Raw genomic sequence first — 17808 nt, 5'->3', positions numbered from 1 at the left:
CACATTCATGGAACCACAGGGAAGAGATGAGTAAGGACCTCAAGTGAGCTCTGAGAGCAAGCAGGTGCTTTTTTCCTGGGGGCATTATCTTGGGTGCCAGAAACTCAGCTTTTACCGTAAAAAGAAAAATGCAGGGAGAGGTTCTCCCCCATGTCTGAGCTCCAGTTGGAGTCCGTATGGCTCCCTGGTCCTGGTGCCGGCCAGCCCCAGCTCTGATGTGTTAACAGCCTGAGTGATGCAAGGGGGCCATATCGCCGGTAAAAATCAGAGCCTAACTCTCGACCTTGTGTTTGCAAATAAAACCCACTAAATGTGCAGTGAGTGATATGGTGACATCTGCCCGAGACTATGTCTACACTTCAACTGCTACAGCACAAGAATTCTTCTGTCAACCTATCGCTGTCTATACTAGGGATTAGGCTGGCTTAATTGCATTGCTCAGGGTGTGTGGATTTTTCCTAACTTGTTAGTGAGGACCAGTCTTGAGTCTGCAGACAGTCTGAAACAATAGCTCAGAGAGGTGAGGAATGCCCTTGATTCAGCTAAATGGTGTGTTCACTCTGAAGCCTAATGATGCGAATTAATCATCAGCTCTGCTATTTCACTAGTGCACCAAACACACCCCGATGTGCACCATCTACTATGAGCACAGTCTCATTTTGGTGTCACAAGTGGGTGGAGCTTAGTTTGTGGGTGGAGTTTGGGGGAATCCCACCACTCTCCTCCCTCCACTTGTAAACTGATGCCCAGTGCTACCAATTGAGCACACCCAATAACCAAAGCCTATGGGAAGGCAAAACAAGAATGAGGCAGGCTGTTGGGAGTTGTACAAAAAAACCCCTGCACTGCTCTTCCCTACAGCCCAGCCCTGTCTTTAGCTGTGTTGCTTAACAGGCCCGGGCCACATGTTACAATACAGCTGTGCTCCCCAACCACAACTGCTACAGCTTATGCAAACCTCATCACAGCAGCTAAAATGAGTCGGAGCCGAGTTTTCTGTAGCTGAAGCATCCTGGTGTTGACAGAATGGGGACGCGATTCCACAGCTCAGAATTTTATAATAATACCTCAGGGGAGTCGCTGGCAAAGTTTGGCCAAAATATAATTAGTTTGCACAGCTATTAGAGGCTGATAAAAGGTTTTAATTTGTGTGGCGATCTCTCGAATCTCAGCTACTCCCGTCCCCTGCTCTTCCCCCCACTTCCCAGTGCCAGCTGAGTGCCGCACAAGCTGAGTGAGCCACAGATACAAGGCACCACGTTTACCGGGGAAATGAGGGTGCCATTCTTCAGTCGCTCTGATTGCTAAAGAGGGCGGAGGAAATCTGGGAAGCTCAAGCTCATTTTTTCTCTCTTCCTACTATGCAAAAAAAAAAAAAAAAACCCAAACACCAAAAAACAAAAAAGAAAACGGTCCTTCTATAGCATCCAAAGCTTCATTTATGTTGGGCAATCATAAAGGAGAAGGTGCAAATGGATCCTGCTTGTAGGTTGGAATTTACAGCCCCTGCACGAAGTCTGCTCCAAAGGGGTTTGGTGCAGGGCAGTGAGGTGCTACATTACAAGATTGTTCCATGTTACAAGATTGTCCTGAAAATGGACCAGCCCAGAAGCAATAAATCTACAGTCATTGCGGTTATGTCTATATTATGAGAGCTCCCAGAGACCCTAATGCCATGGAGCTGGGCACCATGCAAACATGTAATAGAGCCTACTAGGGACTTGGCTGTTGCTCCTGGTTTCCCGGGGAAGATGACCAGATGCTATGGTGATGGGCAGCAGTATAAAACCCCAAAGTCCCTGCTCCAAAGAGCTTGCAATCTAAGTAGCCTGCCCTTTACCGTGTGACCCAAGAATGTCTTGGTGCCAACTAGCAAAGACACAAGGGGTGCACAGAGTCTCACAGGGACCCACTGGATCAGATGAATGTATATTAAATTTACCAAAGGGTGGTAAACGTGAGATCTCCACCAAGAACCAACAGCCCAATGGCTGCCACAATCATTGTGAAATGTGTATACGGGTAACTTTTAAGGAATTATGTATCTGCAGTAAAAATTACATTCTTAAGGGCTATGAGTTACGGTGGGTCAACAGAAGGCCAGGTTAGGAAGGAAGAAAGAGACGCTTATCTCCCTCTGGCCTGTCATGTATCTGTGATGTGTTGTCTGCTTCACAACACAGGCCTATTTGCATTACTGGGCCTGACACTAATCAGGAGATTGCGCATTTGACAAGAGAGGAAAGCTGTAGGAAAAAAACCAAAACCAGCAGGGGGAATATCCTGTTTATAAGTGAAGAACATTTTGGGGTATAGCTGGGAGTACTGAGATACACTCCGGATCCTTCCCCAAGGAGACAAATGGTCAGTGAGTTCTGTCTAAGGAAAGGCAAGTCACAGCCAAACTTGCTGGAAAACAATGCAAGGACTTTGGGTGAGCTAAACTTCATTAGACAGGAAAATACCTTGCCAATGAAGTCTAGGCTCTAGAATATGTGCTATGATTTTATTTTACATGTGACCAGTTGATTCCAACAGTTTTATTTGCTACTTCTTGAATCTCTATACTTTGTTAAACAATGTTGCACTTGTTTTCACTATAAACATATCTAAGTGCTGTGTCTGAAACAGAGCGGTGATCTGAGGGGAAACTGGTAAGTTGGGGTGTACTGCTTTTTTGGGAGCAGCGAATCTGTGAATACTGCGAGTGTCCAGGGGTCCAGGGCTGGACACTCCAAGGGGCGCTCAGAGGTTGGAGTGTGTCTATTGCTAACCTGTAGAGTAACACTGCGGGAAGAGTCATACCCTGATGTTAATGAATCCAGAACAATTTGCCTGTGATGAGGAAGGAGAAGAGGATGTGGCAAAGCCACATATAGGTAATATGCATCCCTCCTGGAAGCTGGAGGTTTCAGAGAAACACATCAACCCATTTGTGGCTGGGGGGCTCTATTTTTTTAATGCAGATTTTAATTTGGATAGCCCAGTGCACAAACAAACCGCCTCAGCTCAATCATCGCAGCAATCAGAACCCCCCCCCCACTGCTCAGAAATGATGGAGGGAACAAAAGCACACTAGTGTGTGCTGCCGAGTCTGTTATACTGACACAAGATGAGCCGGCAGAGGGTTACTTCCTAGTGCAAGGCATGCTGTGAAGCTCTAATGGCATTTTTCCCATTCTCCACTAAAGCTGGTCGATCTGGATTAGACCCTTGGAACAAACTTTATCACTGGTGTAACTCCAAGAGTATCAGAGAGAGTTCTACCAGGGATGGATTTGGCCCTTGGGTCCTCAGGGCCTAATTCTGTGAAGCGCTGAGCACCTTGCAGTTCCCATTGGGCCAGATACTGCTGAACCAATTAAGTCAATGATGTTTTGCTATGGATTTAAATGGGAGCTGCGGATGTTCAGCATCTCGAGCATTACGGGTCTATTGAGTTCACAGGCTCCCTTCATTTGGTCACAGCATGCATGTGTTGTCAATTACATGCTCATTTCAGGGGCAAGATGATCTGTCTGTGGGTTAAATGAGCGAGTGTTTGCTACCAGTTACATTGACACTGCGCCTGACAAATCTCACTCCAAAACAAAAGGAGCAAATGGATCAGAACTAACAGTTCTTCCACTCCCAGACATAACAGACAGACCAGAAGAGCTCCGTGGAAGCTCAAAAGCGTGTCTCTTTCACCAACACAAGTTGGTCCAACAACAGGTATTACCTCGCCCATCCTGTCTCTCTAGACATGCTACAGCCAGACAGAATACTGTAGACAGACAGGCATATAATAGACAGACCGGCAAACCAAGCCACATACGTAGCTCCTAGGAGTGAAGGGGTTAAGCTAATGACCCTTGCCCTGTGTCCTGACGCTTTAAGGTAACTGCTGCACAGCCTGGTGCATTATCCAGACACAGCTGGCCCACGCTGCCCAGCCCCCTAGCCTACTGCAAACGAGACAGCGCTGGAGATTGCTATCTTCTTGCTTCTGTCTCTTCTGCCGCAGTCCATGCTCATTACTTTTCACTTCATCTCCCATCTCCCTGCACCGAGCAGTGCTAGCAGCGAGCGGAGAGCTGGGAGCGCCTGATAAGGGGCTCTGTTGGTGTGGCCTGGCGTGGGTGCCATGTGCACAGCATCCCCCTCCCCTCCCCCCGGGACTTGCATGCAGCCCTTTTCCGCCTTTGCTGCCTCAGTGATGTCGGAAGTGACCTTTTTCACAAATGATCTCTCCATCCCTGTGTGATGAAGTGCACATCAAAAACAGTGGCAGATTTACAGTGATTGAGTGGACTGCACTACAGCCAAATTAATGCTGGCTATAATGTAGTTTACCTCATTAAACAATGCACACCAAGATCCTGTCTGCTGTAAAACAATTGGTCTCTAAAGCCTAGTGTTCATCTTCCAGGGATGCTGGGAGATAATAAATGGGTAATATTCTGGCGATAATGGTAATGGAGTCACGGCTCAGAGCTAATATCATGGCAAAGCAGTAATTATTTCAACAGTAAACAAGGGGACGGTTGAGCTGCCAACAGGACTGGAGCCTGTTGAAATGCTTCAGTGAAATTAGCCGGATCCCAGGCCTGGGACTGGCTCTTAGGATGAAGATGACATTCTCACCTGCTGACTGTGAGAGACAGGCCTCCCCATGGCTCACCAGCTCCAGCCATGCGGTGGCCTCCCCAGCCCATCCGGAGAATTTAGTGCTGGTGAGAGGTGCCCTTCTATGGGAGAGGCGGAGCCAAGCAGCAGCCTTGTTCTCCTCAGGAGAGGGGAGGGGCCACCACAAAGCATGGGGGACACTTGAGCAAAGAATCTTGGATGATGCCCATGTTCAGAGAAGATGTGGCTGGTGCCAGCCTACGTGATGTCTGGTTGGGTGGGTGGAGCCTTGCCATCAAAAATGGCGCCGCAAAGCCACGGGAATCCTCTGATTATGGGGGACAAAATATGCGGGGGGAAAGAACAGGAAGGAAGAGGGGGTATTAAACCAATACAGAGGGAATGGGGATAGAACCAGAAAGGGACACCTAGCAGAGAAACCTAGACAGAACCTACCATGCCAAGAAGGTGGGGAAGGTGCCAACTTGACAGCCGTAGAGAATCCAGGCCTCTGCTTATCCCCAGGACATGTACAACACAGGCAGTAGCAGGACTTGCTTCCCTGCTGCATTGCCCTGCCATCCCTGATCTGGAGGGAACTCCCTCTAGCAGGGGGCCATCCATTCTCTGTGGCCCATCAGTCTTTGCCCTCCCTGTCCCAATGGGGTGACAACCAATACCGTGTTCCCCGGCAGACCTTCTCACCTGAGGATTTCAAAGTGACTCATGGATAATTCATTAGTTGAGCCTCACAAATCAGTCCTCACCAGAAAAGCCAGCATTATCAAGCCCTCTGATTCAGACGGTGATACTGGCACAGAGCGATGAAGTAACTTGCCCCAGAACAACGACAAAGGCTGGGAGAGAACCCAGCAATTCGGACCCCCCAGTCTCTTTTGTTAAGCATGGAACAAAACAGTTACTGTTAATTATGGGTCTATTTTGTTGATGGACGCCTGCCAGGTAAGGACTGGGTTAATAACCACAAACGTATTCCACCTGGGCCAACAAACACCGGTCAGAAAATAACAACTTTTGGCCTCTACCAACCAGTGCTGGAGTTGAAGTTGTGACACATGTGGGAGAAAGGCTCCAGGTACAATGCTGAGACCCCGAGGTATCCAGCTCCGGACTGCTGCTCTGAAGGAGAAGGGGAATTGTCACAGCACAGGGAAAGGCACAGTCCAAAGGTTCCATTTCTAAATGGTTGATAAAGGGTTAATAAATGATATAAGCCTGTTACAGACATGAGTGGCATTGCTCAGGGATGGTCAGGAGCACATCAGTAGAAGGTGCTAACAGGTGATTACATGTCACAGTTATGTGTAATCTCAGGCCTGGCTTAACAGAGGCAGTGAGTTCTCGAGTGGCAGGTCTGGCTTTCATAAAACAAAAGTCACTGGTGTCTTCTCGCTCTCCAGGGTGAAATAAAAGTGTTATTTCATCTCCCCGAGCTGGGAAAGGACATCACCAAAACACTGCGGACAACAAAAACCCCAAACCATCCCAAAGTAAAAATTCAAGCCCCAGCTCCCGAAGCTTCTATTGCCCCAGCACATGGGTTCAAGAGGCTGGTATCTGCCAATGTTTCAATCACCCCATAAATTCAGTTGAGCTGTTTTTATCTGGTGCTTTACGCTGCTTTCCTCAACAAGCCTCATCTGGCCTTTCGGGAGGAAACCAGGCCCTCTAGCTCCTATCATTTCTGGCCAATTGTTAAGACAATCCAACTGAGTGCCAGATGTCAGGACTCACTGGTGCTTATTTGATTCTTGAAAGGAACTTGACCAGAAACGTGCTGCAGCGTAGACAGACATAAAGCAGAGGGAAGAAAGAAGAAGGAGGAAAACAAAACAGACCAAGGCAAGATGATCTTACATACTCTATTCGCATCACATTCACTCACTTAATCATACCAGATGCAACACAGTGAGTTTTATAGACTACAGAAACCTCCCCTAATGTACATACCCTACAAAGTGCCTGTCACTGGAGTACAAGGGTGAGACAGCATGACTGCATTCAACAAGAATAATGAAACAGCCTGAAATAAAACCCAGGAGTCCCAACTCCCTGTGTCTGGAGTCTAGAGTCCTTTGGACCAAAATCCTCTGGACCAAAGCATCGAAATTCTTCTGACTGGGGTATTTATTTCGCTGGAATGTTTGGTCAAAACTTTATATTAAGGTTCCATTTCTAAATGGCTGAAAAAGGGTTAATAAGTGATAACTAGATGGTATAAGCATGTTACAGACATGAGTGGCATGGTTTCAGGACACTCAGAAGCATCAGTAGAAGGTGTTACAAATGATTAGATGTCACGATTATGCATAACCTATTGACCCGTTGGACTCTAGAACAATCTGTAACAAATGATTCATCATTTATTAAAATATCTATTAGCCATTTATTAACCCTTTATAAGAACCACCTTAATATAAAGTATGACCAAACTGTCTCTTTTTGAGTTAGACAGCAATTGGGTTTCCTATTTCCCTGCCTAAACACCTCAATTCATCAGTCTATTTCCCCATTCTATTACCCTGACCATCAATAACCCAATTCAACTGTCAACCACTGTCTCAGCTCCATGTCATCTGTTTCCTTGACTCTCTCAATGAAGCACTCCCATTTCTACCCAAAGTGCCACGAGGACCAGAGACACTGAACGTACTTGGCTTAGGGGGCAACATCTGCTGTGAATGTCTCTGAGGCCTCAAAACGGGTCTTTCTGGAGAGCTGAGCTGGCCTGGCCTGGAGAACTGACCTTAAAGAGGTGGGTTCTGCTTGGCAAATTGCTTAGACAATTGTTGCAGGGCTAGATATATTATTGTTTAAAAGGCAATCTCTTTCCCTAGCGATCGTCCCACTCAGCAACGGATGGGTCCCACAGTGATAAGCGCTATAGATGTAGTCAGACTGACTGATGAGATGCACAGACAGATAAGTTAGGATAGACAGACAGATCCCCTGATCAATTCCAGTTTCCACAATGCGAGGGGATTTTTTTAAAGCTTTTCCCATCCACCACATGTCCTCCCATGGCCAAGCCCCTCACATCAGCCTCTCCAAGACCTCTGCATTGCACCTGTCTCTGCTCTATGTGCTCGGCAGGGGGGTTACAATTCTTTGAATTGTAATGGCTTTAATGGGCTGAATGCACCACAGGCTCACAAGGCGAGACAGGGCTAGAGTGACAACACCACAACGTGAAGTTTCTCATTCTCTTTGTGCGCGCGCATTATCGGGAACAGGGACACCGCTGTGAGCCTCCTGGCTGCCTCGCTGGCACGTGCTGCTTCTCGCTACATCGCTGATGGAGCATGGTATGTGTGTGTGTGTGTGTGGGGGGGGGAATGGCACATCAGAATGGACCTTTCTCTCTCCCGGCTTTTAGCCTGGTCTGGGGAGAGCGGGCAGAAAGGTTTCCTTTCCAAAAGAAGGCGTGTTTATCAGGAGAGCATCATGGATAGAACCACAGCAGGTGAAAGGCACCTGGACCACCCCACGGCCCAGGGCCCCGTGATGCCTCCAACCTCCCCGTGGCCCAGCTCCCCACGACCCCCGCTCTCCCGCATCGCTCTGTGGCCCAGCTCCCCACAAAGCTCTGACCACCCTGGAGCCCAGCGACGACCTGCTGCCCAGCTCCCTGGAACACCCCGACCGCCCCGCGGCCCAGCTCCATACTGCTCTCACAGACCAAGTAGCCTGAACCAATCCACTTCCAATCCACCAACTCATTCATCTCAAGATTCCCCACCTTGCTTTTAAGCCCTGCCCAGAGTTATAGAGAACTGCCTTGATGTACTGGACAGGGCGCTGGGCTGGGCTGGGAGTCAAGAAGCCTGGAGTCTATTCCCAGCTTCGCTGCTGTTGCAAGTATGGGCAGAGGATCTCATGAGACCTCTGCCATTTTGGGGCCAAAATCTCATCTATCTTAGATACTGATCTGGACACCATTCCTGCTGTGTCTGAGCACCTGCCAACCTCTATTGTATTTATATTAATATCAGCGCTGTGAGAGAGGCTGTGCTAGTGCACCCATTTTACAGATCGGGAACTGAAGCATGGACAGACTAACTGACTTGTCCATGGCCACCCAGGAAGTCCACAGCACAGCCGTGAAATGAATTCTGGTCTCTCCAAGTCCTAGGTGACTGTCCTAACCACTGGACCACCCTTCCTCTCTTCTACAAACAGCTGATGAAGTCTGGCCCAAAGATCACCCTGGTTCATGGCGATGTTAACAATAATCCACCACTGAAACTCAGTTGTGCACCCTGCCCAAATACCATCTCTAATCCTCCCCATTGAGGCAAACTTCAAGGTTCATTGAATGAAACAGGCATTTTCCGTGAGCAAAGCCATAGTGAACTGGCTTGTTATTAATAATCACAGCCTCAGCCCTACATCAGGATGCCTCGTTACCCTGACAGTCATTATTCTGGCCCCTGACACTGGAATCCATCATGCTAAATGGCAATCTTTCTACGAAGGACCCCCATCAAGCCTTGGACCTGGAATGGACCCATGAGCCGAGATCCCTGCATTAGAGCCCTATGCACACGGAACCTGAGCACACGCCTCGGATCCCCACAAATGCCACCTGTTTGAAAGATGAGTCTGATTTCTATCATCTCCATGGATAGGTGCCCCCGGGTTCACCAGCAGTGTCGCCTCTCACTCTATTAGAGTGAAAGCTCTCTTCACTTCTGTGGTTCTCTTGTCCCCCACAGCTCATGAAGCTGTACTCTTGCGTAGCCAAGAGATTCTGGCATGGGTCTGCTGACACGCACTTGACAATACTGCTGTCACCATGACAACATTCGATTTACCCCCAAAAAAGTAAAAGGCCAGTAACCACGGAAACACTTGAGTGACCGTAACCTGACGGTATGGGATATTGTATCCCAGTTTGGGATAAGAGGGAAGGTCATCTCATGGATCAGTAAAAGACAGGAAACAGGGTGAGAATAAATGGACGGTTTTCACAATGGAAAGTGGCACATAGCAGGGTCCCCCAAGGATCTGGACTGGGATCAGTGCTGTTCAATGTATTCATAAATGATCTGGAAAAGGAGGCAGGGAAACTGTGAGGTGACAAAGTTTGCAAGTTATACTAAATTACTAAAGATATTTAAGTCCAAAGCTGACTGTAAAGAGTTACAAGGGATCTCACCAAACTGGGTGACTGGGCAACAAGACGGCAGATGAAATACAATATTGATAAATGCAAAGTAATGCACATTGGAAAACATAATCCCAACTATACATACAAAACGTTGGAGTCTAAATTAGCTGTTACCACTGAAGAAAGAGATCTTGGCGTCGTTGTGGAGAGTTCTCTCAAAACATCTGCTCAGTGTGCAGCAGCAGTCAAAAAAAACTAACAATGTTAGGAATTATTAGGAAAGGGAGAGATAATAAGACAGAAAATATTATAATGACACTATTAAATCCATGATACGCCCGCACCTTGAATACTGTGTGAAGTTCTGGTTGCCCTGTCTCAAAAAAGATATATTAGAATTGGAAAAAGTAGAGAGAAGGGCAAGAAAAATGATTAGGGGTATGGAACAGCTTTCATATGAGGGGAGATGAAAAAGCCTGGGACCATTCAGCTTAGAAAAGAGACGACTAAGAAATGGAGGAATTTGCTAACAGTGAATACAATCTTGAATGGTGTGGAGAAAGTAGATAGGGAAGTGTTATTTATCCCTTCACATAACACAAGAATTAGGGGGTACCTGATGAAATGCACAGGCAGCAGGTTTAAAACAAACAAAAGGAAGCACTTCTTCACAGAACACAAAGGCAACCTGTGGAACTCATCAGGGGATGTTGTGAAGACCAGAAGTATAACTAGGTCCCAGAAAGAATTAGATAAGTTCATGGAGGACAGATCCATCAATGGCTATTAGCCAAGTCCCAGGCTTACTGAAGCCTAGGACTCTCACTCAACCTAAGACTAAAGTGCTCTATCAACCTGCTTCAGGCCTTGCACGTGACCCACCACAAATCACCATCGAGGGTCAGGCTTTGGAGACAGTTGAGCACTTTTGCTACCTTGGTAGCCAACTTTCTCAAAATGCAAAAATTGACAGTGAGATCCAGCACGCAAGTGCTTCCTTTGGGAAATTGCTCCGACACATTTTCATGGACTGTGACCTACAGCAGGACAAGATCCAGGTCTACAAGAAAATTGTTCCTACACTCCTCTATGGATGCATAACTTGGGTGACCTATTGACAGCACCTCAAGAGCTTGGAGAGGTACCACCAATGATGCCTCTTGAAGATCCTTCATGTCAAGATCGCTGCACTAACGCCAGCATCCTCACTGAAGCCAATGTCACCAGCATTGAAGCAATGGTCCTCATGCACCAACTTCACTGGGCTGGACACTGTGTGCAGATGCCAGACACTCACCTCCCAAAACAAGTCCTCTACTCTCAGCTCACCCCTGGTCAGAGATCCCGTGGTGGTCAGAGGAAGCACTGTAAAGACACACTGAAAGCGTATCTTAAGAAAACTAATGTGGACATCACAAGCTGAGAGGAGCAGGCCATCAACCGACCCCAATGGCGCCATATCTTCCATCAGGCAATGGCCCGCTTTGAGGAGAAGTGCCTTGCCTTTGAAGCTGAAAAGAGAGAGAGAAGGAAGGAAAAAGAAAGAACTTTCTCCCCGCAAGCAACTGGCCTGCTATGAAATGTGTACCTACTGTGGGCGGATTTGCAGTTCCAGGATTGGACTCCTGAGTCATCTCAGGACCCATATGTAAATTCATGGTAGAGATCGTCCTCAAATCGAGGGATCGCCAATCCAATCCATTAGCCAAGATGGTTAGAGACACAACCCCTAAACCTCCAACTGCCAGATGGTGGAACGGGACGACGGGACGGATCACTAGAAATTGCCCTGTTCTGTTCATTCCCTTTGAAACATCTGGCACTGGCCGCTATTGGAGACAAGATACGGGGCTAGCTGGAGCATTGGTCTGACCCAGTATGGCTGTTCATATGTTCTTATGAAAGATGGAAGCAGCAGTCATAGGCTGGAACCCCAAAATCTGGCTCCTGGGCAAAACCCTGAGCATTTGGACTCCATCCCTTTTGGGGAGCAGGGGCCCAGCTGTGCGACTTGGGTTGGCATCTGAACTGCATCAGAGCTGGATTTTCAGTTCAGGGAGAAGCCAAATGTATTCTACGCTGTGAAATGTGAACTTCACCCATCTCTGGTAATTAGCAGAGTGCAAGATCTGCCTCCAAAATCAGCCAATTTAGAGCACCTCTAAAGCACCCCGAGGGCAAGTGACACAAGAAGGTTCTTTTGCAGTGGGAGTGGTGTCTCGGGAAGGATGCTGCTGCCTCCCACACAGAGTGTTATTTCTTGACCTTCATTGTCTTTCTCCCACTCCTGCTTCCTCACTTCACACAGCTGGAAAAGCTTCTCCTGACTGCCATCCTAATGATCTCAGTGCCTCGTAGGCTCTGACACCGGCGCTGACGGCCAGGGTGCTGGTGTCAGCCCACCAGATGCCAGAGCGTGGCCTCCTGACACCTTTTTGCTGAACTAATATTTGAAGGCAAAGTGCCTGGTGGGTCTGGCAGAACTTGAACTGCCCTTTAGAGCCTCCAGGCCCCATTTGATGGCTGGAGGGGACTTCTCCGTGGAGATGCACCAAAGATTGGGGTAGGAGTCACAACACTCTTGGATCTCTGCATTAAGCAATTGCACAGAGCCTCTTCCCTGCTCCACCAGACTCCAGAAGACTGAAGCACCTGCTCTTCCTCGACCCAGTTGGATGGCTGTATTTGCTATTACAGTTTTACCAGAGGTGTCTGGCTGGAATAATATGCTGTGATGCAGAAGAAAAAGATGGGGGGAGTTGCTGCAGGTCAAGAGTGAGGTGCATCGGCAGAGATGCAAGGGGGTCTCAGAACCGGGAGAACAGAGCAGGCTGCTCGTCAGGAGAGAGGTGCATCGGCAGAGTTTTATGAGTGTCCCAGGGCTGGAACAGCAATAGGGGTGGTGCAGATCAGGACTGGAGTGCATCAACAGAGCTGAGAGGGGAGTCCAGGACTGGAGTAACTGGGGGCCCGGGTTTAAGTATATCAGCAAAACAGAGAGAGGGAGGTGGAGACAGAGAGAAAGCGCGTGTGTTATGAAATGAGATCTTGGCTAAACTGGAATAGGCTTTATACAGCTCTTTTCAAAAGCCGTTTGCCGCAGTGATCCTATTTTTTTTTTGTTCACGGCGAGAGGAATTTGGAAAGAGAGCTGCCCGTGAATGGAGACATGTGCAAAGGAATGGCAGGCGGCTCCTGCAGGGAAACTCCCCAAAGGCCTTAAGCATTCAGCCACAGACACAGAAGAGATCACTCAAAGCCCCTGTGACTCAGTGACAGAGACGGCGTCAGCAGGAAATTCACCTGCTCCAGCTCTTAGCAAAAGAGTTAAATGGTAGAAATAATGCCCCCCCACACACAAGTAGTAACCTGGTCAGCACCAGAAAAGCATTCCCTTCCCCCTCCCCCCCAAAACAAGTGGTGTGAATGCAGCTCCCATAAGCACCATGCATTCAGAGGGGTTTATGAGTGCAAGCTGCTGCATATATATCACACTATACCAGAGCAATGCAGGCTGCTAGAAATCAGGTACCAAGGACTCCTCTGTTGTCACAGGAGCTGGGGGTGGATGGGAAGGAGCTGATGGGGGGGGTGGACGGTGGACAATGAGTCACTGGACTTAAAGTGGCTAGAAAACAGCAGCAGAAAATTCACATTACACAGGTTAGCTCCTGCAGGGAAAGGCAGCGGAACCAGCTTCCACACCAGCTACCAGGGGGAGGAATAGCTCAGTGGTTTGAGCATTGGCCTGCTAAACCCAGGGGTGTGAGTTCAATCCTTGAGGGGGCCACTTGGGGATCTGGGGCAAAATCAGTACATGGTCCTGCTAGTGAAGGCAGCGGGCTGGACTCAATGACCTTTCAAGCTCCCTTCCAGTTCTAGGAAATGGGATATCTCTATTAATTATAATTATTACCAGCCATCCCTGCCTCAGCCCTGGCATAAAGGGTGGTCACTGAAAGACCTCACACTGATGACGCAGGTTACAAATGCTCATTAGCATGTATGCAGGGTCTGGAAACCATGGGAGCAGGGACCTATAACCAACTCCCTGTGGCCCCTTTTCACCATTGCCTCCACTGCAGAGAATCCAGCTGAGGGAAACTGAGGCATGGGGGTAGGAAGTGATTCATCCAAGGTCATTGGGGAATAATTGGCAGAGCCAGATACATGGGTTACAGTCCCCTCCCTGCTCCTCGGACCACACTGCCTCTTAGAAGGCTCCCCTGTCAGGCTCTTTACAGAACCATGTCAAAATGCATTTGCTTGGGATTAACAAAGCTGGGGAGTTTTCATGGCATGTAGCACACTTTGAGGTCTCAGGATGCCCAAACATAGACAGATGACAGCCAAATAATCAACTCACAGATAGATGCCCCCACCACCAGCTGCTGTAAAGGTGCTGAGATGGTACGGTGGGTGTGGGTGGAGAAGACACTGAGAGACAGAGGACAGATCAAATGCAGTCATAGCTACTTAGCTAGCGAGTGAGAGAGAGAGATGGCATGTCTGGCAATAAATAGGTAGGTAGGCAGGCATCGGAGCTGCCCTGTGCCAACTCTGAGCTTGGCACTCCCAGCTAGCGAGAGCCCAGCCCCATGCAGTTTGTGCGGTGATTAGTTCTATTGGGTTTCAAATGCAGAATCTCTAATCTGGGCCAGAAATCTGGTAACAGCTACTGTCGTAAATTATCCAACTCCACAGGTAATTTCTGATTAGCTCACTCCTCTCCCCTTGGTGCATCCTCAGTTTCCATAGCAGCTAAAACCGAAGTAAAATGGAAACATCTGGTTCAAGCACAGGTAAAGCTCCCCTGGGGAAAGAAATCTGCTGGATGGCAGCACACAGAGATAACAGCCCCTCTGAAAGCCAGCCATGGCAGAACCTCAGAGACGGGGAGGGGAGTATGGGGAATAGAGCGAAAGGGGTTTGGGGGGGAGGGAGAAGAAAGAAAGAAAGCAAGAAAGAAGATGAATGGCTATGGAGTGGGAGCAAATGGATCAGTGCAGAGATGCCCTACCATAAACGCTCGCTGATGGTGATAGATGCACCGGCAGTAACCTTGATCCAGTCCCATTAGATGCTCGCTATGGGAGGGAGCACACAGAGATCGGTGGCACGGACTTTATCAATCACCCATATGAAGGGCCCGCTCAGCAGCTTGGCCCACGCGGGGTGCATCCATCTCAAGGAGAGAGGCCAATGCACGCAGGGAAGGCTGGGTTTTGTAACAGACCCGTTCGAAAGGTGCCCATTGTAAGTGACAGGAAAGGAATGGAGTGAGGTGTCGGGGTCCCTGCTCCGTCCCTCTCGGGCCACGGGAATTAATGAGTTGGCCCAGCAGCCGCAGAAAGCACTGGGGTCGGCTGAGAGCGCTGGAGTCGCACTCAGACACTGCAGTGATTAGCATGGACGTAGACAGGGGAACAATGGGGCAAATGGGTATGTTTCTCAGGGGAGTTACGTTTGTCTAATAGATACATTCAGCCCTGAGGTTCTTTCACTCCATGTGGGGTGAGGGCAGAGAGCTGCCGATATCACAATCAGACCCTGCCCTGATCTAACCTGTCAGCAGGCTGGAGGGCACTGCAACCAGACCCCCAGTACTCAAAGCCTTCCAGTCATCATCCTAGTCTAACCGATCCTAACCGCTTGGTTCAACAGCATCTGAGAAACGCTGGAGATCGCACAACGCAAAGTGAAATTGAATAAAATCACAGGGAAAGTATTTTGAAATGTGATCAGACATCACTGAATTTGTGCCTATAGGAATTAACTCTCCAGCAATCCAATCCACTGTTACAGGCCTCTGTTGTTTATTAATTAATGAGAGATGGCAATTCATGCAATCTGTTTAGTCGTTTTCTTTCTTTTTGTACTTCTATTTCCAGCTCTCATTGGCACTGATATGGACATTCCAATGGTAACTTTTAATACTCCATTTTTTAAAATGGTGTTTTGTATAGGTCCTACACAAAAACAAAACGTTGCCCTTGATCGAACTTGCACTCACTAAGATCTCCTGTTATCACACTAGTCTGATTAAAGCATTCAACCCACGATCATGATAAAAAAACAAACTCGCACTTAGTGCAGGGTCTTTACAAACACAACTGAGAATTTGTGCCATGTTAGCCCTGAATCCTCTCTTCAGCACACAGTCTAAAACCATTTGTGCTCTCGGGATCAATTCCTGGGGCAGGGAAGGATGGAGTCTTCCTTCCAGGCCATCAAGCAGAACTGCAGATACTCTGAGGCCAGAATTCCAGCCTCCATCCGGAGTCCCCTCCTTGCAGCGTCACATCTGTCTTTGTGAGTGGGAATGGCTCGTGCCCCTAAGCCCCTACTGCAGGGATAGCACTAGGAATGCATGAGGCCGCATGTGGCCATCTTACCTTTGGGGGAGATGTGCCTCCAGGTGATTGTAGGATCCGGTCTGCCCGTGGCTATACAGGTGAGGCTGATGTTGCCGCCTTCGTTGATGGAGATATCGGAAGAGATCTCAACAATTTTGGGAGACACTGGAATGACATACAGGGAAAAGTGAGGAGGCAGCAGGTTCCGATTTGACTGTTTCACTCTAATTCTCCAGGTTTTGTGTGTGTGAGTGTTTGTGTGGAGGGGGGGGAGTTTGTGTGTGTAGTTGTGGATGAACAGCTGCATGTGTAGGTGGAGTCTCCCCATCTCGCAATTACCAGCTAAGCAACAGCCCATCAGCCCCATCTAATATGGCAGTGAAGGACCTGGAGGTGACATTCCCTCACCCCCCACTTCCTTCCCAGGCTGCTTACCCCCAAATCCCTCCTTAACCTACTCCCCACTCCGTTTCCACTGGAATCATGTCCTCGAGAGGATTAACTGGAGGAAAACACCCTCTCTCCCAGGCGTTCCCAAACTGGGGCCGGTGGAGCTCTCGCTGGTGGGGTGCCCAGAGCTCACTCATCGCGTGGTGCTGATTCAAGCCCCTTGTTTGCAGCTGCCTCTGTGTCATGAAGAAGATTCTGGAGGCCTGTGAAAGAAGCTGGAAGCCAGGAGAAAGAGCCAGCCTAGCTGCCTCCATGAGCTGCCATTACACAGAAAAGAAAACAGTGGTGCCCTCAGGGATGAGATCCACTCGTGCTGCTCTTCACCAATGTCCAGGGAGGGAGGGGGGGAGAAGAGAACCAGATGGTTGGGCAACATGTCCAGGGTAGGATGTGTAACCCCTTGGGGTGTAGAGAGCACATCCCCTTTAAAACCTCGTCCTGAGGCAGTCCAAGGCTAGGTTGTTCTGAGGGGAGGGGAGTCAAGAGAAGGCGCGTGAGAGGGACCTGGGGGTGTCTGTAGCTCCAGACAAGAGGGCCTACAAGTAAGCAAGTAAGCCCTCACACAGCAAAGCAGGCGAGAACCAGCTCGAAGCCTGGGAGGGACAGAGTGGCTCACCGGGGACGTCCCAAGATGGGAGCCAGGAGGTGCGCTGTGCCAGGAAGAAATCACCTGAGAAGCATAAACTGGAGCCACTGTTGACCAGAACTGTATGGAGCTGTGAGTACTGGTGCTTCTGACTTCGCATGGGGACTAAGGAGGGAGACTGTAGCTAGGTAAGAGGCGGGTTGCTACTCTGTGGGTTTGTGGAGAGCAGCAGAACATGGGACAGGTTGGTTGTTGAAAGCGGGCGGGCGCCAAAGACGACCAGGAGGACCCAAGCAGAGGCAGTGCTAGTCCATTGGGGGCCCTAAGCAAGAATACTTTTGGCCTCTCCCCCCATCCCCACAACACATAATGAAAAGTGAATAGGGGGCCTCCTTGAGCTGCGTGGGGTCCTAAGCCATTGCTTAGTCTGCTTACATCTAGCGTTGGCTCTGCACCCATGGTTCACTGATGGACTGGAACTCTGCCTGGGATTCTTGACCTCTGAGTCTAGACACATAGCTCTTGGCAGCTATCCTTGTATACTGTGGTAGCAGTGGGTCCATGGGTTCTTGTGTTAGATGTAACCCTGTTTTGCCACTCCCCCTATCTTCTCCCCCAGTGTTTTTCTCCATCCATCCCTCTGTAAATAAATATTTCCCTTTCTTATGTCCGTTGTA

The 17808-nt window shown here is 48.8% G+C and overlaps 1 protein-coding gene across 12 annotated transcripts in view; it reads right to left on the bottom strand.

Moving 5' to 3' along the window:
- NTM (neurotrimin) overlaps positions 1-17808 on the bottom strand; it is a 697991-nt gene that overhangs the window by 64790 nt on the left and 615393 nt on the right. For all 12 annotated transcript variants that reach the window (XR_008441742.1, XM_054005752.1, XM_054005744.1 and 9 more), the window contains one exon: positions 16135-16260. Coding sequence is in view for 11 of the 12 variants with exons in the window: in XM_054005752.1 (XP_053861727.1) it covers positions 16135-16260 (126 nt within the window). In the remaining variant the exon portion in view is untranslated. The remainder of the gene's footprint in view (positions 1-16134; positions 16261-17808) is intronic.

This window comes from Malaclemys terrapin, chromosome 15 (genome assembly GCF_027887155.1).
Source record: "Malaclemys terrapin pileata isolate rMalTer1 chromosome 15, rMalTer1.hap1, whole genome shotgun sequence".
Classification (NCBI taxonomy): Eukaryota; Metazoa; Chordata; order Testudines; family Emydidae; genus Malaclemys; species Malaclemys terrapin.
The sequence above is the reverse complement of the archived record's forward strand: the minus strand, read 5'-3'. Positions and strand labels throughout refer to the sequence as shown.